At 36.2% G+C, this 27,039-nt stretch overlaps 1 protein-coding gene across 1 annotated transcript; it reads left to right on the top strand.

The window, feature by feature from the left end:
* Positions 1 to 264: 264 nt before the first annotated feature.
* ASPM (asp (abnormal spindle) homolog, microcephaly associated (Drosophila)) lies at positions 265 to 27,039 on the top strand (the record flags this gene model as incomplete). The annotated part of the gene is made up of 28 exons (XM_010013728.1): positions 265 to 408; positions 768 to 2,109; positions 4,197 to 4,298; positions 5,079 to 5,225; positions 6,691 to 6,936; positions 7,096 to 7,163; positions 7,721 to 7,862; positions 7,941 to 8,071; positions 8,315 to 8,490; positions 8,580 to 8,725; positions 8,802 to 8,887; positions 10,247 to 10,465; positions 11,003 to 11,219; positions 11,306 to 11,451; positions 11,555 to 11,683; positions 13,056 to 13,250; positions 14,032 to 17,853; positions 18,127 to 18,654; positions 19,436 to 19,602; positions 20,228 to 20,327; positions 20,921 to 21,127; positions 21,640 to 21,789; positions 23,402 to 23,593; positions 24,000 to 24,192; positions 24,711 to 24,865; positions 25,745 to 25,921; positions 26,671 to 26,843; positions 26,923 to 27,039. Coding segments are annotated over 28 exons (9,606 nt in total), but the record flags the coding sequence as incomplete, so codon positions are not given.

The raw sequence follows: 27,039 nt of genomic DNA, 5'->3' as shown, positions 1-27,039 counted from the left end.
TACTGTGTTATATCTACATGTGTTCTTGCTTGTTTTCCTTTATAGTTTCATTAAGAGTTACATGCCCTTTTAGTAAGAAAACATTTTTGATAGAGGTTGCTTAAATTTACATGCTAGGAGAGAAATTGACATGTAAAAATTGCTTATTGTTTCATGTTGTCAGAATATATGTTGCTTATCTATACTGCTTCTCATTTGATTCAGTTACTTTATCTTTGTTACGAAAGTGTACCTAAGTACTGAATTTTTCTTTTTCTCCAATAGTCAGGACAAAGAGTCTTTGCTTCTGTAACATGGACACCATTAGAAGAAGGAAAAGTCAGAGAACTGATAACTTTTGTTATTAATGGCATTGTAAAGCATCAAGCTGTGCTCCTGGGTGTTGCTGAGCAGCCTCTGAAGAAAAAGGTGTGTGTTTACTATGTGTCTTAATTCCATTACTTTGCCGTAGCTGACACAGGTACTGGTTTTATTAGTAGAAAATTCAGTGAAGGACCATTAAAATTTGATAAATTATGCTGTCTGTAGGAATATCCATTGTCTTAATTTATTTTCAGCTGGGTTGGAAAGTAGGTACTAGTGCGTTACAGCTTAGAGAATAAAACTAAAACGACCCAAAAAGCCTGAAAATAACTTGCAATGAGTTTTGGACTAGGTATTTTTTTTATAGTGTTTTTAGACTTTTAATACACTGGTAACCTTCATTTTTGCACATGAAAGTATTTAGAAAGTCAGCATATTAACTTTCATTTGTGGTTCTTTTTCAGAGGAGTCTTTGGGATACTATAAAAAAGAAAAACTCGTCAGAAACATCTGCTTCAACAAAAGTTAAAAAAAGTACTTCAAAAGTTAAAAATGTTAATAAAACCTTTCAAGTTTCTCAGAAGAGGGACAGACTTAGAAGCCCACTTCAGCCATGTGAAAATCAGAACATGGTGGAAAATAGTACATCCCCAGGAAATGACTCTCTTGTTGGCTCAGAAAACAAATTGCCTATATCTCCTATCGCACCATTGCTAGAAGAACATCATAATACTGCTTGCACACCACTTGCAATGAGAAGATCAACTACATTCTCGGATATTGCTGCCACTGTGAATAATGAGTTAATGCCTGAAACGGACAGCTGTGATGTCAATAAATTTGTTAATGAGCACAATGAATTCGAAAGTGCATACAGTACTACTGGATTAGCAGAACTGCCAGTTTCAAACGATGTAATTCTTAATCGTGTGCTCCCATCAGTTTGCACTCCAGAACACTCAGCATCCTTGCCTGTTCTAAGTACAAGAAGGATTTTAAGTCCAGATTCTTTTGTAAATGGCAGTTATCAAGTGGATATAGATATAATAGAACAGGCTGTTCCAATTCTGTCACCTGATCAGTTTTTGAAAGACAGCTTATCAGATAAGCAATTAAAGACTTCTGTACTTGAAGCAGCTGTAGTATCATCTACTACAGAGACCTATGTCGTAAAGAAATTCCCTCCCTCAAAATGGAAAACAAATGGAGATGTAGAGACAAACCCACATGTTTATGTAGAACACAACTTAAATGAAGTCTTGGAGTTGCGTAATGTAGAATCAAAGGTACTTCATTATGACAAACCCAAAGAAATTCACTTCAGTTTTGCTTCTACAGAGGAACTCCAGACTCACAATTCTTTGAGAGAACAACCAAAGAAGCGTCCAGTTCTTTCTGCCACTGTCATAAAAAATAAGCCTGATGTTGAAGAAAAAAGAAGGGAAACCCACTGGCCCAAATCTAAAAAATGCCTTAATAAAGCAATAATGGGATGTGCTAATGTGCCTGTACATACAAAAGCAGAAATATCTAACCACCTTCCAGTTATAGGTCCCATTTCAGCTGAAAATAAGTGTCACAATGACAAAGTAAATTCATCTCCTACTGGATCAACAACTTTATGTCGTAAGAGGAAAAGTGACATGTATGTAGAAAATAGCAAAGTTACAGCTCCAGTGTATGTGGAAGTCGTGGAAAGAAAAAGAACCCTTATGTCTAGTGTGGACAATAAAACACATACCACTGTGAGACCATCAGCTCTCAAACCTGCAAACCGAGAGAGAGTAGGGCAGAGGAAGAAAGCTGGTGAGCAGTTTTTCTTTCGTTTACCACTTTTCTGAAAGATGCCTTTGATTATGGAATTTGTATAGCAAACTTGAACTGTCTAGCAACAGTCAGGAATATTTCATATCTCATCGAATCACAGAATACCAGGTTGGAAGGAAGGGTCATCTGGCTCAACCTTACTAGGCAAAGCATGACCTTGATTAGATAGCCCAGCATTCTGTCCAGCTGAATCTTAAAGATGGCCAACACTGGGCAATCCACCACTTCCCTGGGAGATTATTCCAGTGGCTGATTATTCTCATTGTGAAAAGTTTTCTTCTTGTATCCCCAGGAGTGGCTTGTGCCCATTACCCCTTTCTTTTCCATGTGACTCCTTGTAAAAAGGGAGTCTCAAGTTGTCTTTGTAGATATCCTTTGAATACTGGAACATGATGATAAGCTTTCCACTGAGCCTTTTCATATCTCTGAAATCTGGGCCTTTTCAGCTTGTTTGATATTGTCTGGATTTTAAAAATTTGAAAGCTAATTTTGGTGATGTAATTAGCTTCAAATTTACTTTACTCTTTTGTAAACCTTGTTAATGACAGTAACATGAAAAGTATCTGACAGTTCTCAAGCAGAGTTCTTGTTGCGTATTTCAAATTTACTAGTAACCTACTGCGCAAGATTTCTCACATGTACGCTTACTGTTGTGAATATTTAACTCCGTTACTGTTGTCATGTTTTCAAATATGTAGTTCTCAAGTCTCATTCACTCTGCCTGCTTTTTACTGTCTAATTAGCTTACAAGCCTTGTGTAGATCCTTCTGCCTTTATAGTTCACCAGTACTTTGTTGCTTGAAGATTGGTAGTTGACTTTTTGTATTCAATGTGTTTTGAGTTTTCCAAATGCTCCATTCCCAAGTATGCTCTGGAATGCAAAAAGAATAAGGGTCTGTAACTGAAAGATGCATTTAATTTGCAGAATCTTCACACAGGTCCTAACAGGAAGAAATTGTCACAGCTTTCTGATGAAAATAACATATACTGCTTGCTTCAGTTCAAATGAAAATCACATCAAATCTAGATTTGATTTGGGACTTTCACTAATTCATTTTTTCTCAGGCTTTTTAAGATAAGTCTGCGTAAGACAAGTACATGCTAACAGTGTTAGTGTGTAGCAGGAAGAGCTGTGTTACCTACCAGGTCATTTCTATTAGAATTTGTGTCTTTCATATAGAAACTGATAAACAAAGTGATATACAGTTAGAGTAACATTAGATGGACTGGAGAAGGAAGTGTTCTGTGAGCTCAAAATGACTTTGATGTCTGTTAATCCTAGTTGTGAAACACAGAAATAATAGCTTTGAGTTACTTTCTTCTTGAGATTTTTTCTTGAGAAATACAGCCTGTTATTTTTCTAATTGTACAAATGTTGTCTCTAGGCTTCACAAAAAGAACTCATATTTCACTATTAAAATTTAAGTTTGAAATGCCAATCAGTAATTTAATTCTTTTGAGATCCAGCTTTATTAAAAATTACCAGTATGTATTCAAAATCTATTAGAAGTGCAAGAAAGATTCAAATGACCACTTCTATAGAAGGGAATGTTCTATGAAAAACACTACTTGAGCTAAGCAGGAGGGTACAACTTGTAAAAGTCCTCCTCCTGCTAATGATACTTATTAGCTAGTGCCTTGATGCCTAAGCTAACACAAGTTGGACTGCTCTGAAACAAGTATGAATGTAGTATGCCATTTAACTGTGGAAAGCGGTAAGTCAAGCCCTACAATTCATACCTCTTACCACATGTGTTTATAGAATAAACACTTTCACATATTTTAATGAAAGTTTTTACTAATTAGCTTAGTGTTTCTAGCCATATGATAATGAATTACAAACAGTGTATTTCCTTAATGTATGGAAAATCTGTGAAATGCAGTAGTGTTTATTTGCTCTTAACTATTTTTCCCTTTTATTTGTCATCAAACTGATTTGCTTAACTTTGATCAACGCGAGATTACTGGGATTTTGTATGGGTTTACTATTTTTCTGTGTTTGACAAATGATTAAAACTCTAATACATTAATTTTTCACTGATGTATTTTTGTGTGAATGCTTGTAGGTTCTTCACTTCAAAAAGCGTCTAAAACTACCAACAGAATTAGTAAACCCATCCCTGGATTGGCTCAGTCTCACCTGACATTTGTGAAACCACTGAAAACAGGTAAGCTAACTTCTGGCGTTTAGTAAAATAGTATACACTAAATTGAACATCACAATTGTTGTACTGCTAGTGATTGGTAAGACCAACTGGTTAGAGTTGAAATTAAATAGAAGATTGTACCTACAATGACTCAACATCTAGTAGAAAAATATATATAGCTTTTCATGTTCCATTTTGACTACTCATAGGAAAATTGGTTGCAATACATTGGCCAGCTGAAGGTACTTCTTGCTTTCTCTAGTTTTGCTTGTTACGTAAAAGCTACATTACAGAGAATGTTCCCAGCTGACTGATGGTTATCAGTGAAATGCCTCTTTGATATCTGATAACATTTTAATACAACGGAATACTTGAGAAGACCTTTCACTGAAAGAATACTAATTTTGCAGAGCTAATAATAGTAATTGGATCTGATCAGAAAAATGCCTCTATAAAATGGTTCTTCCAGATGTAATCCAACTCAACTTGGTTTTGACACAAGATGTGCATTGCAAATGGCCTGGGTTCTAGAAATCTTGTATTTGTTCTAGTGCTTTAGTAGCTTAATTCATGTTTTGTTGCTGAAATTTATTTAGCAGTGGCTGACCTGAAGTCACTGAAGATTCTAACAGTCTGCTTTTTTCTGCTATAGTGCTAAACAGAGTGTAAAATATAAATCCTTCCCACAATGAAATGTATGTTGGTTATCAAGCATTTCAAGAACTTCAAAGACTTTTTCTCTTTTTTTTTTTTTTGTTTTTTCTCTTTTTTCTCTTAATATATTTTTTTTTTTTTTTTTAGTCATCCCTCGGCATCCAATGCCTTTTGCTGCTAAAAACATGTTCTATGATGAGCGTTGGAAGGAGAAGCAACAACGAGGTTTCACCTGGTGGTTAAATTTCGTACTTACACCTGATGACTTCAGTGTAAAAACAAGCACCTCACAAGGTAAGAGTACAAAAGTTTTCACCTTGTCTTTTGATGTCTTTGAACATTATATAACATACTTGTCATGGTTTAAGCCCAGCTGGTATCTCAGAACCATGCAGCTGCTCACTCACTCCCCAACTTTTTCCTCCCTACTCCCAGAGGGATGGGGAGGAGAATCGGAGGAATGTAACTCCCACGGGTTGAGATAACAGCACTCCAGTAACTAAGGTATAATACAAACCACTACTGCTGCCACCAATAATAATAATGATAAGGGAAATAACAAGGGGAGAGGATACAATTGCTCACCACCTGCCGACCAATACCCAGCCTGACCCAAGCAGCAATCTGGGCCTTCCAGGTAGCTCCCCCCAGTTTATACACTAGGCATGATGTGCTGTGGTATGGAATAACCCTTTGCCTAGTTTGGGTTGGGTGTCCTGTCCCTGCTTCCTCCCAGCTTCCCATGCCCCTCCTCCCTGGCAGAGCATGAGACTGAGAAAGTCCTTGATTGGAGTAAACATTACTTAGCAACAACTAAAAACACCAGTGTGTTATCAGTGTTGTTCCCAGGCTGAAAGTCAAAAACACAGCACTGCACCAGCTACTAAGAAGGAGAAAAATAACTGCTACAGCTGAACTTTATTAGCATTAATGAATAGTACCAACTTGTCACTTTAGTTTCTGTAACATTAAGCTCTTACCTAAGAGTAGCTTTTTGGTTTTTATTTTTTATGTACCATTTGTGTTTCCTTTTTCAGCCTTTGACTTAATACTGTGATAATCATAATCCAAATATTTTGTAATGTGTCTCAGTGGCAGTTATGCTAGAATTGTAAAATAGTTAGGGTTGGAAAAGACCCTAAGATCATCAGAAAAAATGCAGTGTTAAACCAAAAGCAGTTCTTGTATTGGAGGCAGTGCTGTCCATCCCAGCAGAATTTTATAACCATCTAACCCTTTTCAGAGTCATATTTTCCTCTTGTGATAACTGTGGATGGCAAACTTGCTCACACCAAGCACAGTATACCATACACCTGAAGGAGTGTGTTCTGCAACAAGAAATACACACTGGAACATGTGGCTGTGACACTCCTCATGGAGTGGCTGTGACACTTGCGGGTGTTGAGTTGGGAATACCCCACCTGCTGAAAAACACTTTACTAAAATGATAGTAAAATGTAATTTTTCCTCAATCTTTAGCTTCAATCTAAAAAACTGAAGATGGTACATTTGATCTTGAAACTGCATTTATAGCACTGCTTGCTTATGAAATAAGCATTGTTATATTAAATACTTGAATAATATACATATATGTGACAATATGTTTACTGCAACAGCTGATAAGCTTCCAGAGGTATAAAATCATTAGTCAGAAGGAAGACAGCAAAATGTGAACTTAAAGAGAAAAAAAGTTAAGGAGGTGGGCAAAGCTACCTTTAATTGAGATGTAAATGCATACTTCTTATGTGATTTTAAGCAGTAAATGCAGCTGCTCTTATCCTGGGAGAAGAGAACCATCATAAAATCAGTGTTCCTAAAGCACCAACAAAAGAGGAAGCATCTCTAAAAGCTTATATGGCTCATCGTAAGCTGAATAAGTTACGACGTGATGCTTGCCGTTTGTTTACATCTGAAACAATGGTTAAAGCTATTAAAAAGCTGGAAGTTGAGATTGAAAGTAGACGTTTGCTAGTTCGTAGAGACAGACACCTCTGGAAAGACATAGGTAAGAATACTAAAACTTTGCATCCTCTCTTTTCTTTAAATATTCTTTAAAAAGAATATTTACAGACTAAATTGATTTAATCTAAAATTGGTTGATATAAAGTTTGGCTGTAACACGAAACGTTTGCTGCATGTAATATTACATGATGCTCTCTTGCAGGAGAGAGGCAGAAAGTCCTTAACTGGCTTTTATCTTACAACCCTTTGTGGCTTCGTATAGGCCTGGAGGTAAGTGCAGAATATAGCCCCATAAGGGCTATAAACAAATTTTAAAGACATCTAGCATTTTTTTAGTAGAGGATGTTTGATGAGTTTCCTTGTATTTTGTGTTTTACTAATTGAGATAAGTTTAATTCAGTTATAGCATATTTACATCTCTTTTAATACAACAGACTTGTTTTTAAAAAGTGTTTAGCTTATTAAAAAGGAAAGTATTTAATCAAGGAAAATGGAAGTTAACTCCCTGGCCAATAACACAAAAGCAGTTTCCTATCAGTTTCACTCTTTACTAAACTGGAGAAAAATGTGATTGTCTTAAAGAAGTTCCTGCTTGATTCTTAAGATGCATATTATTGCACATGTTTTGAGGTGAGACTATATCTTCTGAAATTTCATTTGGTTTTATCCTTCAGTGACTGATTTGAAAAACTGGTTGGTTGCTTTTTAAAGTCTAATTACCATTTACTACTTTAGAACTTCAGTAATGTATGTTATTAAAAAAATACCTCACAGTATTTGAGTTAATTTTTAACAGTTTTGGTTTTTTTCCCCTCCTTTCATATTAGACTGTTTATGGAGAACTGATAGCTTTGGAGAGTAATAGCGATGTTATGGGTTTAGCAATATTTATACTTAATCGCTTGCTTTGGAACCCTGACATTGCAGCTGAATACAGACATCCCACTGTGCCTCACCTTTACCGAGAAGGTAACTACTATTTCCCAAAATAGGTTATTTTTAGCACTTCATTTTTGAATTGTCACTTAACAGGTTCTACCTTTTCAGGTCATGAAGAAGCCTTGTCAAAATTCACACTGAAGAAATTGCTGCTCTTAGTTTGCTTTCTGGATTGTGCCAAACAGTCCAGAATGATTGATCATGACCCTTGCCTCTTTTGTAAAGATGCAGAGTTCAAGGTAAGAGACTTGTCATTTGACATCTCCCTCTAACATTGTCATATGATTCAATGTAGAATTCATTTTTATTTTTTAATCTGTATACTTTTCTTTAACAAAATAATTTATAACTTTAAGTACTAGGCAAGGAAATGTCAAGTTTAATTTGAGAGAAAAGGGATGAAAATTGTATTCTGCTTGATGATTATTGTAGTGTTAAGGTTATCTTCCCTCTTAATTTTTTTTTTTTTCAATTTCTTTTAGGCTAGCAAAGACCTTCTGCTTGCATTTTCTCGGGACTTCCTGAGTGGTGAAGGTGACCTTTCCCGACATCTTGGTTTCTTAGGACTACCTGTCAGACATATTCAAACTCCACTTGATGAATTTGATTTTGCTGTAACAAATCTGGCTGTGGATTTACAATGTGGTATTCGCCTGGTGTACGTTGATACAGAATTATTTTGAACTATTTATTTTCTTTTATATGATACTTAATATGAGCATTAAACTGTGAAATTCCCTTTGTTAGGAGAACAATGGAACTTCTCACCAAAAACTGGGATCTTTCAAAACAGCTGAGAGTTCCTGCAATAAGTCGCCTACAGAAGATGCATAATGTTGACATTGTTCTTAATGTCCTTAGAGAGCGAGGAATTCACTTGAAAGATGAAAGTGGTAAGGCCTAGAAAGCAGGGTTACTCTTAAGTGCATTGGAGTAATGCATACTTTAATTCCCTGTTTTGTTTAATAGGTGCTTCAATTGACTCCAGGGATATTGTGGATAGGCACAGAGAACGAACGTTAGCACTCTTGTGGAAAATTGTCTTTGCCTTCCAGGTACTATTCAATTACTTATTTTGTTTGTTTGTTACTAGTTACAAGTTAAAACACCAGTCTTTCAGGAATATTTGTTGTTGGTCAAAGCCTGTGAAATTAAATTTTAGACTGAAATGATCTGCTATGAATTGCCATGCAGACTTTACCTAAATCTGTGGCCTAACAATACAGATTCAGTAACATTTTAACTGTGCTTTTTTCTTATACCCATTCATACAAGTTTTTGGGAAAAAAACATTTACGCTGTATGCCAACAGATTTGATAGTGAAAAGTAAAATAACATTGGTCTCAAAATGCTGGCTCTTACTAACTGAAAAAGCTGTTTTGAGGTTACACCGACTAGGCAATTATAGAGTAAGCTTTGAAGCTATAGCTCTTCTACTTTTTCTCATTTGTCTGAAACAGTCAATTTGAAGAAACATTCTTGAAGCAAGAACAAAAATTTCTTGGGCATTACTGCAATGGCATTTCAAAGCCAGTGGAAAAAAAAATAGTAGAGGAAGCAAAATAGTTTCTTGAGACTGTTTTAGTAGTTAACTTGAGCTCAATAGTCTTTTGAAAACATATATCCAGCCAGTAAATCCAGTTAGAAAAAACTTAAAGTATGAAAGGTAAAATAACATAGAAGTTGAGGTGGAAATTGACCACTAAGTAGTCGGGAATATAAGTATACTTAACTATATCTAAAGCAAGAATTTCAAAGACTATCGCCACAGAGCTGTCAGCCAGAAGAACATAATAAAAATCAAACATAACTATCTTCTTAAATACTGTTATAGTATTGAGGAGTTACCTTCATTCAGTTGGTTCTCCAGATGCCCATGTCACAGTTCCATTGCTTTTGATTGAGGAAATAATTTCAGTGAGCAGTGGCTTTATCCAAGCCCTGTGGATATGCTACTTGTTCTCCAAATCTCACAGCATTACACCAGCTCAAGTCCTCTTGGAATCCTGTAAATGATGACATGGACTCAGTGGAAATGCAAATGAGACTCTGAAATTGTTGTTTTGTCTGGAAAGATGCTGAAATTACACTGGTTGTTTCAGGGAGTTTCCCTGTTTTCCCCAACTATAAACTAATTGTTTTACACAGGACAGTGGAAATGCGGGTTTAGGTTCTTTTATCTGAAGCAGTTGATAGTGGACACTTGACAACTTGACATCTATGCTATCAAGTCCCGGTTATAGACTACTGATTCAGTGTGACAGGTACTGCTAAGTCATGGGAGTAGTTTCTTTTTAAAATGCCATACCTAAAGCCTCTGTATCCAGCTGCTATAATGCATGATGTGTCAGACTGACGGTGATGTAAATAAAATCTTTAGGGTTTTTTTGTTGGTTTTTTTTCTTCCTAATAGGTGGATGTATTTCTTAATGCAGAACAGTTAAAAGAAGAAATTGAGTTTTTAAGGAACACACACAAGAGGAAAACACAACTGGGTGCTCTCAAGACTTTTCCAAATTCTTGTAGAGTACAAGAAGATAATAGTAGTAATTTCTCATTTCAAAGTTACAGTGAAAATGTAAAGCTGCTAATGGCATGGGTTAATGCTGTTTGTGGATTTTACAATATCAAGGTAAATAGTTTTATGCACATTTTGGCAAATGCATCCTTTGCTGGATGCATAAGAATGGTTATTCTTTATAGAGCAGAATTCTTTGAACTATAAAACATGTAGTAGCAGCCAATGGTAATTAGTCTTACATATCCTTCTGGACTTTCTAATCTGATTTGAAATAACTGTCTTTGTGTGAGTTTAGCTGCAGCTTTCTTTTTAATCAAGTTTGAGCAAAAGGATCTCCCCTTCCAGTTAGTGTTATGCATAAAAGTACCTTTTAAAAATGGAACATTTTTGGTGAAATGTGCCGAGTTGGTTTTGGTTTGGGTTTTTTGTTTGTTTTTTTTTTGGGGGGGGTGTGTGATTGTTAGTTTTGGGTTGTTGGGTTTTTTTGTTGTTGTTTAATGAGCATTCATCCTAAAAATATTGTGCATAAAACTTTCATCATTTATAGGAACTGTGAGAATTAAACTAATGTTTGGGATAAGCGGAATTCCTCTCCTCAGATTAACAAAAATTCAAGGAACTTGTATCTTACTGTATTTTATTTAACAGGTGGAAAATTTCACAGTGTGTTTCTCAGATGGTAGAGTATTATGTCATTTGATTCATCATTATCATCCATGCTATGTGCCTCTGGAAGCTGTGTGCCAACGTACAACTCAAACAGTAGAATGCTCAAGAACTCATACAGTGGGACTAAATTCTTCTCCCTCATCCTCTTCGGAGTCTGATACCTCTCTAAATGTTATAGAAGGAATGTTTGACCAAAGTGAGTTATTTGATCCACAGAAGTTCATTTTAAACCTATTTCTTTTATACACAGTTTGGTTTCACAAATGTTTTGTCTTTGCAAAGCTGTAACTGCCTCAGTCCTGTACAAGGAACTCTTGGACAATGAAAGGAAAAACTTCCAGCTGATCAATGCTGCAGTATCTGACCTAGGTGGAATACCAGCAATGATTCATCACTCTGACATGTCAAATACAATTCCTGATGAGAAGGTAAAATACCTTTAGAGTTGATATAACCATGTTCTGCTTTCCTGTGAAACATGTCCTGCTCTTCTGTATAGCCCTTAACTTGCTGTGTTCTGTGTTTATATAGGTTGTTATTACCTACCTATCATTTCTGTGTTCGCGGCTTCTAGATCTTCGTCAAGAAACTCGAGCTGTACGTTTAATTCAGTCTGCTTGGAGGAATTACAGGCTGAAAAAGGAGCTGAAACTTTCTCAGGTACTCTTTGCCTGTGCAGTATTCATATCTTAGAGAAATGCTAAATAGAAAATATAAATTCACTGTTTAAAGTATACATGTTTATTAGAATAGTACTGGCATTTAATGAGTACCATTTTTATTATCAAAGTGTATGGCCTTGGTGGCATAATCTACTAAAACACACTTTTTTTTAAAGACTATTTTGGTGTACTTATATTTGTCTAAAGGCTGCTGTTCTTTTGTGTTCTTATTAGAGCATGTCACCCTTTAAGTGCTTTCCCAATATTTCAAATAGAAAATAGTTGCATTGCTTCCTTAAAACAAAAAGAGAGTAGTTACTTTTTAATTCCTATTGAAGTCTACAAGATGAAAAGAGTAATTACACTTCTGGATAGATTTACTGTTTTTGTTCAGGAACTAAACTTTACTAGTGTTTTGAGTTGAGTCACACGAGTTCTGGTATTTTATTTCTTTCTTTTCTGGTAGTTCTACCAGATATTGTGATAGTTTTAAAAGTGGGACACCATTAAGGTTGATAAATGCCCCCACTGTGTCTGAGATATATATTACTTGATGTTGGAATAGTGTATGAGTGAAATATTCCAAGAATCTGTGGTGTAGAAGGGGGCAGATGTTATACTTATGTAGGTATTTTCAGCTCCAGTTTTTTGTGTTTATAAAAGCTGCACAACTCTAATGATGATGACAATTTATTCCCTTTATAACTGTTTTAAAATAACTAGTAATAAAGATGCTGGGAGGGGAAGGGGGAATCAAAACCCCTAAGCTCTGCAGGCTTTTTTTTAGTCTTACAATGTACACTTATTACTTTGCTCTATGGTAGGATAAGCTAGTAGTAGGGTTCTGACAAGATGATCTAATTATGTGTTATGTTTGTTAGTTGCTTTTTTTCTTTTACTTTGTACCTACATCAGTTTGTTATTACAGTCTCTGGGTTACAATAAAAACATTGGTTTGTATATGCAAACAAAACTCTGGGCTAGACGGACATGAACTGGTATGACTATCTTTATACTCTTATTTAAATATAGCTGGAAAGCATTCTGGTATGCTTAATTTGTAAGTGTACCTGAAATTCTTATGAATGAGAACCAAAATTGAGGCTTGAAAATGGGTTGCCTAGCAGTGTTTAAAAACTGAGTATAAAAGAGGAAGAACTGTAAAGGTGGGAGGCTATAAATTTAAGTGATACCACCCTTTTACAAAGATCTCAGTGCTGAAATGTTCTGTCTCAGGAAGTTCTTTTACTAAAGAAAAGCTGTGGTATCAACAAGCCTAATTTTTATGAGATTGCTTTAGATAGTTATTTTAATACATAAAAAATTTGGGTGAAAATTCCAAAGCTAACTGTTCAGTGGACTTCTTGTAGGAAAGAGACAGAGCTGCTCGGATAATTCAAAAATCTGCAATAAACTTCTTGTCTCGTCGACGCATCCTGAGGAGAGTGAATGCAGCAGTTTTCATCCAGAAGCACTGGAGAAGATACTTGGCTAGGATGATTTTTTTAAATCTAAAAAACACAAAACTGGAGGAAGCCAGAAGTAAATCTGCCACAATCATTCAGGTAATATGAGATCACACAGCAAGGAAATCCTCTGAAGCCTGTAAGCAGCTGGCTTCCTCAGGGCCATTTGTTCTGCTTGCAGCAACTGATGTCTTCATTAAATGTAATTTTACTTACCCCACCCCTGCCTTTGAGATGTTTTGGTAACTTTCTGTCTTCAAGCTAAAATGGAAATGTGCTATTAAATCAACAGTTCTTCCTTCTCAGTGAGTATTTTTGGTATGCCGTAAACATTAAAGCCACTGGGTCTTAAAGCAGTCCAAGTAAGAACTGATCAGATTGTGTTGGTTTGCCTCTTTGTAGCTGATGAACATTACTTAAAGAAGCTTTAAAAAAATTACACTCGTGGTGTTATGCCACTTGCAGTGGGCAAGTTCAGAATGGCAGACATTGGTTACATTAGTTACCAATTGGTAGTTGGGCAGTTAATTCTGTTTCTTAAGATACTTTCCCCACCGTTGTCCAAAGGTAAATACTACATTCTTAAGACTTTCTGGAGTGGAAATTAAAGAATTGCAGATCTATCAAAAAGTTAAAAAAAGGGAATCTTTTATTGCTGGGGAAAATTTATCTGTTTTGCAGAATTTAAACTGCTTAAAAAGCAATGATTCACTCGTTTGGGTTTGGTTTGTTTGTTTTTATGTTGATATCTGGGTTTATCTTCCTAGGGATTAAGTAAGAATAAAGAAATCGTTAAAAGACTGAGGTTAGTAGTCCTCAAAATTAAGTTTAACTTGAGATTCCATGGAGAAAATACTAAATTTTCTATTTTTTCCTGCAGGCCTATTGGAGAAGATACTCTGCTAGGAAAAGATATTTACGGCTAAGGCACTATGTTATTTTTGTTCAAGCAAGGATAAGGATGGTCAAGTCTGTTGCCGCATATAAGCGAATTGTTTGGGCTACTATTACAATTCAGAGTCATCTGCGTGCATCTAAGTTGGCAAAAAAAGATCGGCAAAGATATAAAATCTTGAAGTCCTCAGCACTTACTATCCAGTCTGCATTCAGAAGATGGAGAAAATACAAAATTCAACAGAAAGTTAAAGCTACTTTAGTTCTTCAGGCTTATTTCCGAAAATGGCAATGTTCAAAACTGGCTAAAAGAAAGAGGGCTGCCCTTGTCATACAGTCTTGGTATAGGATGCACAGAGATCTGAAGCAGTATCTACATATTAAACAATGTGTTATCAAGATTCAGGCTTGGTACAGGTGTCAGCTGGCTAGACGTATTTACCAGGAACACAGGGCAAAAACAGTGATAATTCAGCAGTATTACAGAGCTTATAAACTAGGAAAAATTGAAAGAGAACAGTATTTGCAAAAGCGTGCAGCAGTGATAGTTCTCCAGGCTGCTTTTAGAGGCATGAGGGCGCGTAAGCTATACAGACAAACAAAAGCAGTTTGTGTTGTTCAATCACTGTGGAGAATGAAAAAAGAGAAACTAAGATTTTTACAACTAAAAAAATCAGTTATTACATTGCAGTCACATGTGAGAAAATACCAACAAGTAAAAAGATACAAAGAGATTAAAAATGCTGCTTCTGTAATTCAGACTTGGTATAGGGCACATGTCACTTCTAAAAAGGCAGCTGCTGATTTCCAGAGGATGTGCCTGGCTGCTGTTGTCCTGCAGTCAGCCTACAGAGGAATGGAAGCTAGGAAAGAGGCTCGCATATTAAGAGCTGTGGTAAAAATTCAATCCAGTTACCGTGCTTATGTTGTCCGGAAGAGATTCAAAAACCTGAAAGATGCAACAGTGAAAATTCAAGCTTTTGTAAAGATGAGGCAAGCACATAAGCAATATTGTGCATTAAGGGCGGCAACGCTTTATGTCCAGCAGAAGTATCGATCTCATAAATATGCTCTTCAACTTAAAGAAGATTATAGGAAATTGAAGGGAGCTTGCATAAGAATTCAAGCTGCAGTTCGAGGCTATCTTGTCAGGAAACAAATACAAAGGTGGAGGGAGACTGCCATATTTCTCCAGGCAAGCTACAGAATGAGAAGGGACAGGCGACGTTATTTAAGCATCTACAGTGCTGCTGTTGTCATTCAAAAACATTATCGTGCATACAAAAAGCAGCTGTGTCAGAGGCAGGAGTTCTTGCAAGTTAAAAAAGCAGCTGTGTGCTTACAGGCAGCCTACAGGGGTTATAAAGCACGCAAAATGCTTAAACTTGAATATAGAGCTGCTGTTAAAATTCAGGCTGCTTTTAGAGCTCATGCTGCAAGAATGAAATATAAGGCAATGGTTCAGGCCTCCATTGCGATTCAGAGATGGTACAGAACTTACAAGACTGGTAACAGGCAAAGACTGAACTTCTTAATGACAAGAGCATCAGTGCTTTCTTTACAAGCAGCTTTTCGTGGCTGGAAGGTACGAAAGCAGATTCAAAGACAGCATGTTGCTGCCACTAAGATACAGTCTGCCTTCAGAAAATTCATGGCTCTGAAAAAATTCAGACTTATGAGCCATGCTGTGCTAACTATCCAAAAGCATTACAGAGCCAGTGTTATAGGCCAGAAACAAAGGCAAGAATTCATTCAACTGCGTAACTCTGTAGTGCTTCTGCAGGCAGTATGGAGGGGGAAAACTGTGAGAAAAACAATTCAAAAGAAACATAATCTTGCAACAGTTATTCAGTCCTATTACAGAATGCACGTAAATCAACTAAAATATAAGAAACTAAGACAAGCCACTCTAGTGATTCAGAAATACTTCAGAGCTTACCGTATGAAAAAAACCCAGCGTGCAGTTTATCTAAAAATAAAGGCAGCTGTGTTAGTCTTGCAGTCTGCTTACCGTGGGATGGCTGTGAGGAAACGACTGAACAACTTAAACAAAGCTGCTACAACTATACAAGCTGCCTTCAAATCTTACCTGGTCAAAAAAGACTATGAAAGACTTAAATCTGCAGCTATAGTAGTTCAAAGGCATTATCGTGTAATTATTCATGCTAAATATCAAAAACGGAATTACTTGTCTTTAAAAAAAGCCACAATCAAAATGCAGGCAATTTATAGAGGTATCAGAGTTAGACGACAAGTTCAACGTATGCATCAAGCAGCTATTTCTATTCAAGCCATGTTTAAGATGCATCGCGTGAGCATAAAATATCAGGCAATGAGAATGGCAGCAATTGTAGTTCAAAGACAATATAGAGCATTTTGTTTAGGCAAAGTACAACGGAGAAAGTACTTGGAACTAAGGAAGTCTGTCGTTATCCTTCAGGCTGCCTGTAGAGGCATGAAGGTCCGACAAGACTTAAAAGCTATGCATCAGTCAGCAGCAATAATACAGTCTTATTATCGAATGCACAAACAGCAGCAGGATTTCAGAAAGTTGTTGCTGGCAACTAGGTGTATTCAGCAGTGGTATCGTGCCTGTAAGGAGTGCAGTACGCAAGTTCACAACTATATGATTGTGAAAAGGGCTACGCTTCGTATCCAGGCTGCATTCCGTGGTATGAGAACAAGAAGACTTTTAAGAAGTATGAATGAATCGGCTGCGATTATTCAAAGAAGATTTAGAACTTTTCTCAAAAGAAAACATTTTCTTTCCATTAAGAAAACTGTTATTGTAATTCAAAGAAAATACAGAGCAACAAAACTGGCAAAAATTCAACGTCAAAAATATCTCTCTTGCCTTAAAGCTGCTGTTGTCCTACAGTCTGCATATAGAGGTTTTGTGGTAAGAAAAAAAATGCAACAGATGCATCAAGCTGCTACAGTTATTCAAGCAACATTAAGAATGCGTAAAATTTACATTTCTTACCAAGCTGTCAGGCTTGCTTCAGTAACCATACAGCAACGTTATCGTGCATACAGGGAAGGGAAGCGTGTGAGAGAAATGTACTTAAAACTGTACAATTCAGTTTTAGTTCTTCAGGCTGCCTACAGAGGAATGAAAACAAGATGCTTCTTAAAGAAAAGACATGAGGCAGCACTTACAATACAGAGAAACTACCGAATGTATAGGCAGTACTGCCATTACAGAAAAGTTCAGTGGGCAACCCAGCTAATACAGGAGAGATACAGAGCCAATAAACTAAAGAAAATTGCAGTACAACGTTACTCTCTGTTGAAGAAAGCAGCAACTTGTATTCAGAAGGCTTTTCGAGACATGCGAGCAAAAAAGCACCATCGAGAAATGCATTGTGCTGCTGTTGTTATTCAGAAAAATTTTAAAGCTTTTAGAGAACGTCGGAGATACCTCTCTGTTAAAGCAGCTATTCTTGTCTTTCAGAGAAGATACAGAGCTTTGATTCTGTCAAGACAACGTACTTTGGAGTATCATTCTCTACGCAGAGCAACTATTCATATGCAAGCTGTGTACAGAGGTGTTAGGGTGCGGAAGAGGATTAAGCAGATGCATTTAGCTGCTAGTACAATACAGTCGGCCTACAGAATGCACAGGACTAGAAGGTCCTATCAAACTATGAGAATTGCAGCTATTGTTATACAGAACTACTATCGATCCTACACTAAAGGAAAGAATCAACGAAAGAAATACCTGACAATGAAAAATTCTGCTCTTGTTATTCAAGCATCATATAGAGGCATGAAGGAACGACAGAAACTGAAAATCATGCATGATTCAGCCACTGTAATACAGTCTAGTTATCGTATGTACATACAACATAGATATTACAAACGGTTGTGCTGGGCTGTCAGAGTTATACAGCAAAGATTCAGAGCCAAAATGGCAAAAGAAGCAGACCTGAAAAACTATGCAAAACTAAAGGCTGTTGTTTGCCTGCAGTCCTCTGTTCATGCTAAAAAAGCTAGGCAGCTGTATGAAACTGGTGTTACTGCACAGTGTTTACAATCATTCTTAAAAATGCACACAGAAAGGAGATGTTTCCTTGAGAAGAAAGCAGCCACAATAATGATCCAGTCTATGTTCCGATGCCAAAGAGCAAGGAATCGCTATAAATTGATGCAGACTTCAGCAGTTGCTATTCAGAGGTGGTACAGAGCATGTCACAGGGCTCGTTTACAGAAAGCAGAGTATTCTGCTCAAAGACAAGCAATAGTAATCATTCAGTCTGCCTTCCGTGGGATGAAAGCGAGAAAAATAGCACGACAAACACGAGCTGCAAGAAAGATTCAGTCTTTTCTTCAGATGGCTGTGCAGCGTAGAAAATTTATTCAACTCAGAACAGCAGCTATTACGTTACAAGCCTATTACTTAATGCATAAATGTAAATCACAGTATGCAAGCTATAAAAAAGCAGCAGTTGTCCTACAACGATGCTACCGATCCCACTTGATTGTGAAATATGAAAGAACAACTTACTTACAAACCCGAAGGAACATCATAATCGTGCAGGCTAGAGTCAGAGGATTCATTGAAAAAAAGAGGTTTCACAAAACTAAAGAAAGCACAATAAAAATTCAGGTACTTTTCAATGTTATAATAGTGGGGCTGGGTGTGGGGTTTTGGCTTTTTTTGTATGTGTTTAGTGTGTGATTTTTTTTATTTTTTTTTTTTATTTTTTTTGTTTTTGTTGGGTTATTTTTAAGATTACTGCTCTTGTGACCAACAGTTCGAAGTTATATGTTAAAGTTGATTGTCTATTATTTTTTTTAAGGCATTTTTCCGTGGATTTATTCAGAGACAGAAATACCTTCGGTGCAAGTTTTCTGCTGTATTAATACAGCAGCACTACAGAGCCTATCAGATGCGAAATATTGAACAACAAAGATATCATCAAATGAAAAGAGCTGCCATTAGAATTCAGGTAACCCCAGAAGATGATTTTGGGTTGAGTGGGTTTTTTTGGTGGTGTTTGGTTTTTTGTTTTGGGGGGAGGCAGGTTTGTGGTTTTATTTGGTTGGTTTGTTTTGGGGGTATTTTGTTTTGTTCTTTGTTTTGGGAGTTTTTGGTGGGTGGGTGTTTGGTTTTTATATTTCTCCTGTATTTTTTTCTTCATGATGTTATTTTTACAGAGATTAGAATGCAGCATTTGTGGTATTTCTCTGAGTGCGTTTCACATGCTTTAGAAAACATCTTCCACATGTGGGAAACGAGATATTTGTAATGTTGTAGAGATGGGAATAGTAAAAGTCTTTTAAGCTAACGTGACTTTTTTTCCTTTTAATTTTCTTTTGTTCCATTAAAAAATTTAAAAGTCGAAACGTTTTTAAAATTATTTATTTTCTTTTTATATATTTACTAGGCATCATATAGAGGATATAAAGCCAGGCAGTGGGCTAACAAAATGAGAGCAGCACGAGTTATTCAAGCCTGGTTTCGAGGCTGTAGAGCACGAAGGGAATATGCATCTCAGATAAAAGCTATATGTGTTATTCAGAGTCACTTCAAAACAAAACAGCAGCGGACCTGGTAATACTGAATTTCATATAAACTTCTCTACTTTTCAGAGCTTTTATTATACAGTTATTTAGTACTGCTTTGCACTCTGGCAAATATCTATAGGTTCTCAGGCTCTGACCCTGCTAGATCAGCCTGATAGTTCATTTCATTCAAAACTGTCCTTTGCCAGTAGCAGTAGATGATGCTGTTTAGGGAGAGTATGTTAACCTTGACCAATTTCTAAGGTCCCCCCTCAGCATCCACGCTCGTTGGATTATGGATGCTAGAGCTTATGTCCTTGATTATTCCCTTTGTTATCCTTTTATGGACCTGTTGCATGTCAATCTGTCTAATGTATTTTAAACATTAGACATGTGTCCCTCCCCAGCCTCCTTTGGCAGCAAGTTCTGGAAGTACTTATTGTGGGAAAACAGAAAGTATCTTCTACTTTAAATCAGACTTTCTGCCAACATTGCTGGCTATCCCCTTGTTCTAATGTTCCAAACTTTAACCGATAACAGTTCTGCTTTCACAATATCTATATTAATAATTTTGTAAACAGTTGATGTTTTCTTACTTTAGAAATGCAAGTGTTCTCAACTTTTTTGGGGGGGGAAACCAAAACAATCAAACCTAAAATGCATTTTCATGTTAGGTTTTTGAAAATGAAGTTCTGTTCACTTGTCATTCAAAGAAGATGGAGAGCAACCCTCACCGCACGAATGATTCAACATCAGTTTCTGGCAACTAAGAATGCTGCAATTAGGATTCAGTTGGCATATAGGCGGTACAGGGCTAGAAGACTTTTCAGAAAGGTACGTTTTCACTTGCGCTCTGCTATGTCATGGTTATTTTAAAAGTTTACAATGTATCTGAGTGATTTTTCTCATCAGTACACAGAAGTATAGAAAAGAAAAAGGTGGGGCCAGAATACAGATTGTTCAAATCAAAACTGTTCAGTCATCAAAATATTAAATTTCCTTTTTGCTTTGAGCAATGAGGTTGATTTTTTTTTTTTTTTTTGTTTGTTTTTGAATAGTCCAATAGTTGAATTACCCCAGTCTGTACTGATAGCAAGAGAAAATTAAAATTTTCTGCTGGCTTTATTGCTTACAAAGTGTGAAGTTAAACTGCGTACACTTTTACCCCACATAGGCAGGGGAAAAGACCTTCCAAATTGTGAAAATACATTTTCATATAAACTAGTACTGCATGTGTTTGCTTGTATTTCCTGTTTTGGGGGTGGGGGTTTCTTATGAAGGAAGAAAGATCTAGAACTAAAGTATAAATGTATAGTGAACATGATGCAAATGAACAAAAGTTTAATTATCAAAAACTTTTTCAGAAGCTTCAAGCTGCTTGTTTGATCCAAAAAGCATACAGAGATTTCAAGGCAAGAAGGAAACTTGTTCAACAAAACGCTGCTGCTGTAATTATCCAGAAACATCTGAGGGCTTGGCAGGAAGGCAGGCTTCAATTTATGAAATACAACAAAACTAGAAGAGCTGTCATTAAACTGCAAGCATTTATACGGGGTTATTTAGTCAGAAAAAAGGTTGGTATACTTAAAATGAAAGCCACACTTCTGATGTAAAGATTGCTGGAGCTGTTTCAGCATTAGTTCTGGCTGGCAAGAAAAGGAAAACCCGATCACTTTTTGACTAGTTTGAGAATTCGGTGGGTCAGAATAGATGAAAGGGACAGTTTGACCCTTTTCTCACAATCCTTTAGTACTAAAATAGGGGTTTCATTGTTGGGTGTTTTTTAGCATCTGTGATCTTTGTGGCTTACCTATAACTGATACTTCTGTACACACATGCTTAGAATGAAACTCTTCCCTGCTATATATTAGTGTTGTTGCTTACAATCGCTTCTCTGTGTTATTGTTTACATCAGAGGCCTAGTACTGAAAAAAGGTAACTTACTTTAGTTCTGAGGTAATGGTTTCAGAGGCAATTCTTCAGCATCTGATAGTACACAACAAGGTACTATCATCTTTGCATAGGCGATCAACTATCTCTGAATATGAAAACCAGTGATGTTCCTTGGTTTGTTTTCCTTCTACAGATTTCAGAACAGAAACAAAAGAAGAGACTACTGTACTTTACAGCAGCTGCATACCATCATATCTCTGCAATTAAAATTCAAAGAGCATATAGGATTCACCTCATCTTAAAACTCGCACAGAAACAGATCTCGTCTGTTCTTGTAATACAGGTTAGTCTAATTAAGGGGAAATGATTTTGCGTGATGTAGTCTAATTTCTTTTCTATCAGCTAAGCGGTAGCACTAAGACACTAGTTCCTTCACATGTAAAAATCAAGCTAAATTATGGAGACTATGATTTATTAAATAATGCTGCTTATGCCTAGATACGCATAACAGAGTGGATCTCTGCAGGCTCTGGAGGCTTAAGCACTTTAAAGCTGAGGATGAATGGGAAAGTTCTTGTTTTCTTCAGACACTGAAGCTTGCTAAAAGAGCACTGTCTTATCTTATTTCTTTATATTCTACTGGAAGTAGGAAAGATCAGACGTGACAACCTGTGAGGCTCATGAAATGAAGAGCATCTTACATGAACAATCCTCTGGGATCTATTTGGTTGGCTGTTTCTAACCTGCCAGTCGTACCAAAGCCTGTCTAAGTTGCAGCATTTTTAATATAACCATGTTTTGCTTTTCTAAAAGCAAAAAATCAGGACTGTGTTACAGCACTGCCTCATAGTAAAAATTATCTTTAGGTCTCTAAAGTGACTTAGTCTCAATAATGGAAGGACAGCAATAGATAAACGGCGAGGCTGAACCAGGAACCCCTAGTTTCAGCTATTCTGTAGTCGAGGATGTTATGGCCAACTTTGCCCTACTGCTCCTTCATATATACAAATCTTTTATCTCTCCCCGTAAGTTATATTTTCACCTTAAGGCAAGAGCAAGTGGGTGACAGAAGCTTTTTTTTGCTCAGATTTGGCATACTATACCCTGTCTCCTGTTTCTGTATATAGAGGAGAAGAAACAGAACCGGGAAGTGAGAAAAGTGGAATTGTAGTTCTCCTTAAAAGCCAGTCAAGAGACAGAAAACTCCTAGGATGGAGTAATGCCAGTGTGCCCTAGCAGCCAAAAGTGCAAATGGCATGCTGGTGTGCATTAAGCACAGTATAACCAGCTGGTCAAAACTGGTGATCATCCCACTGTATTCAGCATTGGTGTGGGATCACCTTGAGTGCTGTGTGCAGTTCTGGGCCCAACATTTTAAGAACGATGTTCTGGTCCTTGAATGTGTCCAGAGGAAGGCAACAAAGCTGATGAAAGGGCTGGAAGAAATGGCCTACGAGTTGCAGCTAAGGACTTTGTGTTTATCTAGTTTGAAGTCTTCTAGCTGCAACTGAGGGGAAGTGGAAAGGGAGGTGCTGATCTCTACTCTCCGGTATCCAGTGATAAGACACAGGGGAATGGTTCAAAGCTGCACCAGGGGAGGTTTAAACTGGACTTTAGGAAGTATCTCTTTACCGAGAGGGTGGTCAAACACCGGAGCAGGCTTCCTAGAGAGGTGGATCCCTCTAGGATCTAAAAATATTTTATTCTGTATGGAATGCTTCTATATAGAATGCTTCCCTAACTGTTCTTAGTTAAGATTTCATTTTGCAGTCTTGCATTTCAGCTACTGCAAGACCAATCAGAGTCATGGTGGTTATATGAGTGATAGCAATATTTATGGTGCCTGTATCTGTCAAGGTTCATGTTAAATAGTTCTTCAGGTTTTATCAATGCTTGTTTATGATGGGAAAAGTCTTTTAATAAATAAATAGAAAGATACTTTTAATTTTGAACAGAGATGGTTCCGAGCAAAAATGCAGCAAAAGAGATTTCTAAGAGATTATCAAAGAATCATTCAATTACAACGTGTCGTTCGTGGCTGGCTAAATCGCAGAAATGATGCAGCAACTATAATCCAGCGAAACGTACGAAGATTCCTGGCCTGCAGACAGAGGAGAAAATTTGTGATTGGAATAATTAAATTTCAGGTAAATACACTTGTATTTTTCATTTTGCTCTCATGGGTTTTTGGGGAGAGGAAGAATGTTTACATTGGTCAGTTTGTCACTTCAGTTGCAAGCCAAGTCAGCTTCAGTTTAGACATCAAAGCTAAATGCAAGCGAATCATGCAGTAATATTAAATAGATACTGGTTGGGGTGACTTCTGTGGGAATGCATGTGGAATGTATATGCATGTTTGTTTTGGTCTTTTGTCTTGAATATCCAGTATTTAGAGGATTAAAAACTGAATTATGATTACTTAAAAATTAATAACCAAGGTAATTAAATACTTTGACAGACTTGAGTAAAATTGATTTGGAATGGTAATGGAAGTCCTCCTCTATTGTCTCTTTTTCACAACTTTTTTCTCTTTGTGAAATTCCTTTTCTGTAGGCATTGTGGAGAGGATATGCTTGGAGAAAGAGTAATGACACAGCCAAAACCAGAGCCTTAAGACGTAGTTTAGAAAAGGCTAATGAAAAGAGCAGAGAAGAAAACAAATTGTGCAACAGAACTGCAACTGCTATTGAATACCTCCTAAAATACAAACATATCTCTTACATTCTTGCAGCATTAAAGCATCTCGGTCAGTATTTTCTTTTATTGTAACTGATAGATTTCCAGGATGATAGAAACTGGAATTTTTCAGCTGAGAAGAGTTCATAACGATATTTAGGCTTTCTGTGTGATTGTAAAATGGGAACATGTTAGGTAGAATAATGGATATATGGGTTTTTTTCCTTCAGGATAAAATTGGGTTATTGATTTAAGCAAGACATTAAAATGGTAATGTAGATAAAGGAAATCTGATACAATTGCTCTAACTTCTTGGAAGTCCTAGTAATACTATGCCTTAGATAAGTAAATTAATTTACTACCAGTATGTGTTCTCCATGGATTGTTTTGCCTTCTTAATTTTTAGTCTGGAATATTAAAACTATTGATTTAGAAATACTTGTTTAAATCAATAATTGTGGGGTTTTTACTTCTTTACATTTGTACTTTAAGAGAAAACCCTGGTTTGCAATTCAACTGCTAGAGCTTCAGGAGTGTGGGGGTTTTGGTTTGTGTATTTTATTATTTTTTTCCTTTTGATTATCATAGAGGTGGCTACCAGGCTGTCCCCACTCTGTTGTGAAAATATGGCCCAGAGCAGAGCAATCTTCACTATTTTTGTTCTGATCCGAAGTTGCAACCGGAGTGTTCCATGCATGGATGTGATAAGATATTCAATTCAGGTTCTACTTAATGTTTCAAAGGTAACTTCAATATTTTCTTCTGCAGGTTTATAAGCTGTAGGCTACTTTGTTATAGTATTTATTTACGCAGAAAATTTCTAGACAAATTTGAACAAACAAAAGAGTTTCGAATTTAAAAAACAGTTTCTGAATTTTAATTGTCATTCTGAAAACAATTATTTATCATAGTAATTATGATTTAATTTTCCTTTTGGCAAAACAAAATTATTTCATGGGCTTAAAGTAATAATTTTACTTTTAACTGGTTACATTCCAAGGTATCGCAAGTATTGCATGAAACTAGAAATGCAATAATGTAGTAGTTAGGGTAAGCTATAAATTATTTTTTTTTTTTAAGGTAGAAATATATATCTGGAGTAGACAGGCTACTTTTCCAAATTTACGTCATGGAATAGTCTATTTTTACACTTTCTAATTTCTTACAGAACTCGTTATTTTCATAAATACAGCTGTATCAGTACTGTAGTAGTACTGTAGTTATTGCCTATGGATTGATTGTTCTGGAGTTTTTTTACTTTGAAACTTAAAATATTTGCTAATTTTTTATCTTATTCATCCTACAGGCATTTTACATTCAAATTACGTTATTTTAGTTACCATTTGGGCCAAACTTAATTTAAAATTTCTCTAAACTTATTCTAATTTATTATTTATTTTAAACAAAATCAGATTCTACAGGTTTCTACAGGGGGAAGCACGAAGGGTAGCTTTTTGTAACCTATTGTGATGGTGTAACATACAGAAATGATTTTTATTAGTTGGATGCTAGATCACCTACAAATTTCATCTTGAGAAGTATATAGATTTTGCTATTTCCTCTAAACTGAAAGATATTTTAAAGATCTGTCTAACCTTTCTTGTTGCCTTCTTGTATAACAGTATGAAAAAACTACTCATGCAGTTTATGAAGTAGAAAGTTCTATAGATACATTACTAGACCTACTGCAAATGTATAGAGGGAAAGCTGGCGACAAAATTTCAGAGAAAGGAGGAAGTATTTTCACAAAGACCTGTTGTTTGTTGGCCATCCTTTCAAAGGACTCCAAAAGAGCCTTGGTAAGACGTAAATGTTTTGGGTTTAAAAATTTGATTTTAACATGCTTTTCTTGCATGTTTTGGTGGTGGTTCTATATTTTTGTTTTCTCTCCCTCTCTACCATACCTATTATGGCTGTAATTAATTATGACTAAACTCTGATTAAAAAGAAAAAAAATCCAAGATGGTGAAAACACTCACTATTTTGTGCTTTGTATGCCTTTGTCACCCAGAGCTAGTCAATAAGACATTGAGATTCTGATCCTGCAATCCTTGCAAGAGGATGATATTGCGATCCCTACTTTCTGCAGGGTTTTGATGTCCTTCTGTCAATTGCTTAGCATTAGATATGGTTTAGTTGTCAATTAATTAACTTTTTTCCAATTTCTAAAAGCTTACTTTTGCTTTTCAGATAAAGGACTTTATTATTAGTAACAACTGTCAATATAATTGTCCATGACTTTGTGTTGACATATGTATTGTAACAGAGACATCGCCTATTTCTGAAAGAAATTTCCTTTGTTCATGCCTATTGCTATAAGCCTAATAAGGCTACTGGGATAGCCTAGGTCGTATGCTATACATTCACTAGCTGTTTATCCATCAGATATAAACACTTAAGTTATCCAGTCACCTCTAATCATTGCTTTATTCTTTCATTGCTATAAAGACAGATACAAACTCTTATTTGCCTCTCTGTACCAGTCACTGAGGGCATATTGATTTTGAACTTGTAGTATTAATAGTATGCTGTTTTCGTCTTTTCTCAGGAAATACGAGGCATACCAAGAGCAGTTGCTTGCATTCAAAGCCTATATAAACTTACAGTTCGTAAACACAAAATGGATGAAGAGAGAACACTTGTGAAGCAGAAAACAAATACTCTCTTCAGCAAAGCTTCCTTTGTTCCAGTAACTCCTCTAAGAATAAAAACAGTTTCAAGGTAAATGCTTGAAAATTAGTCTGCTGTTTTTGCTGTGGCAGTATAATATTTTAATGACATGCCATCAATATTTTCACAGAATTAAACCAGACTGGGTTTTGAGGAAAGATAATATGCAAGAAATTGTGGATCCTCTGCAAGCAATTCTGATGGTGATGGATACACTTGGTATTGCTTGCTACTGAAATGTAAATGA

The sequence above is a fragment of the Nestor notabilis genome, unplaced genomic scaffold (assembly GCF_000696875.1).
Source record: "Nestor notabilis isolate BGI_N333 unplaced genomic scaffold, ASM69687v1 scaffold6144, whole genome shotgun sequence".
In the NCBI taxonomy this organism is placed as follows: Eukaryota; Metazoa; Chordata; class Aves; order Psittaciformes; family Psittacidae; genus Nestor; species Nestor notabilis.
Note: the sequence above shows the minus strand (reverse complement) of the source record. Positions and strands in the feature narration are given on the sequence as shown.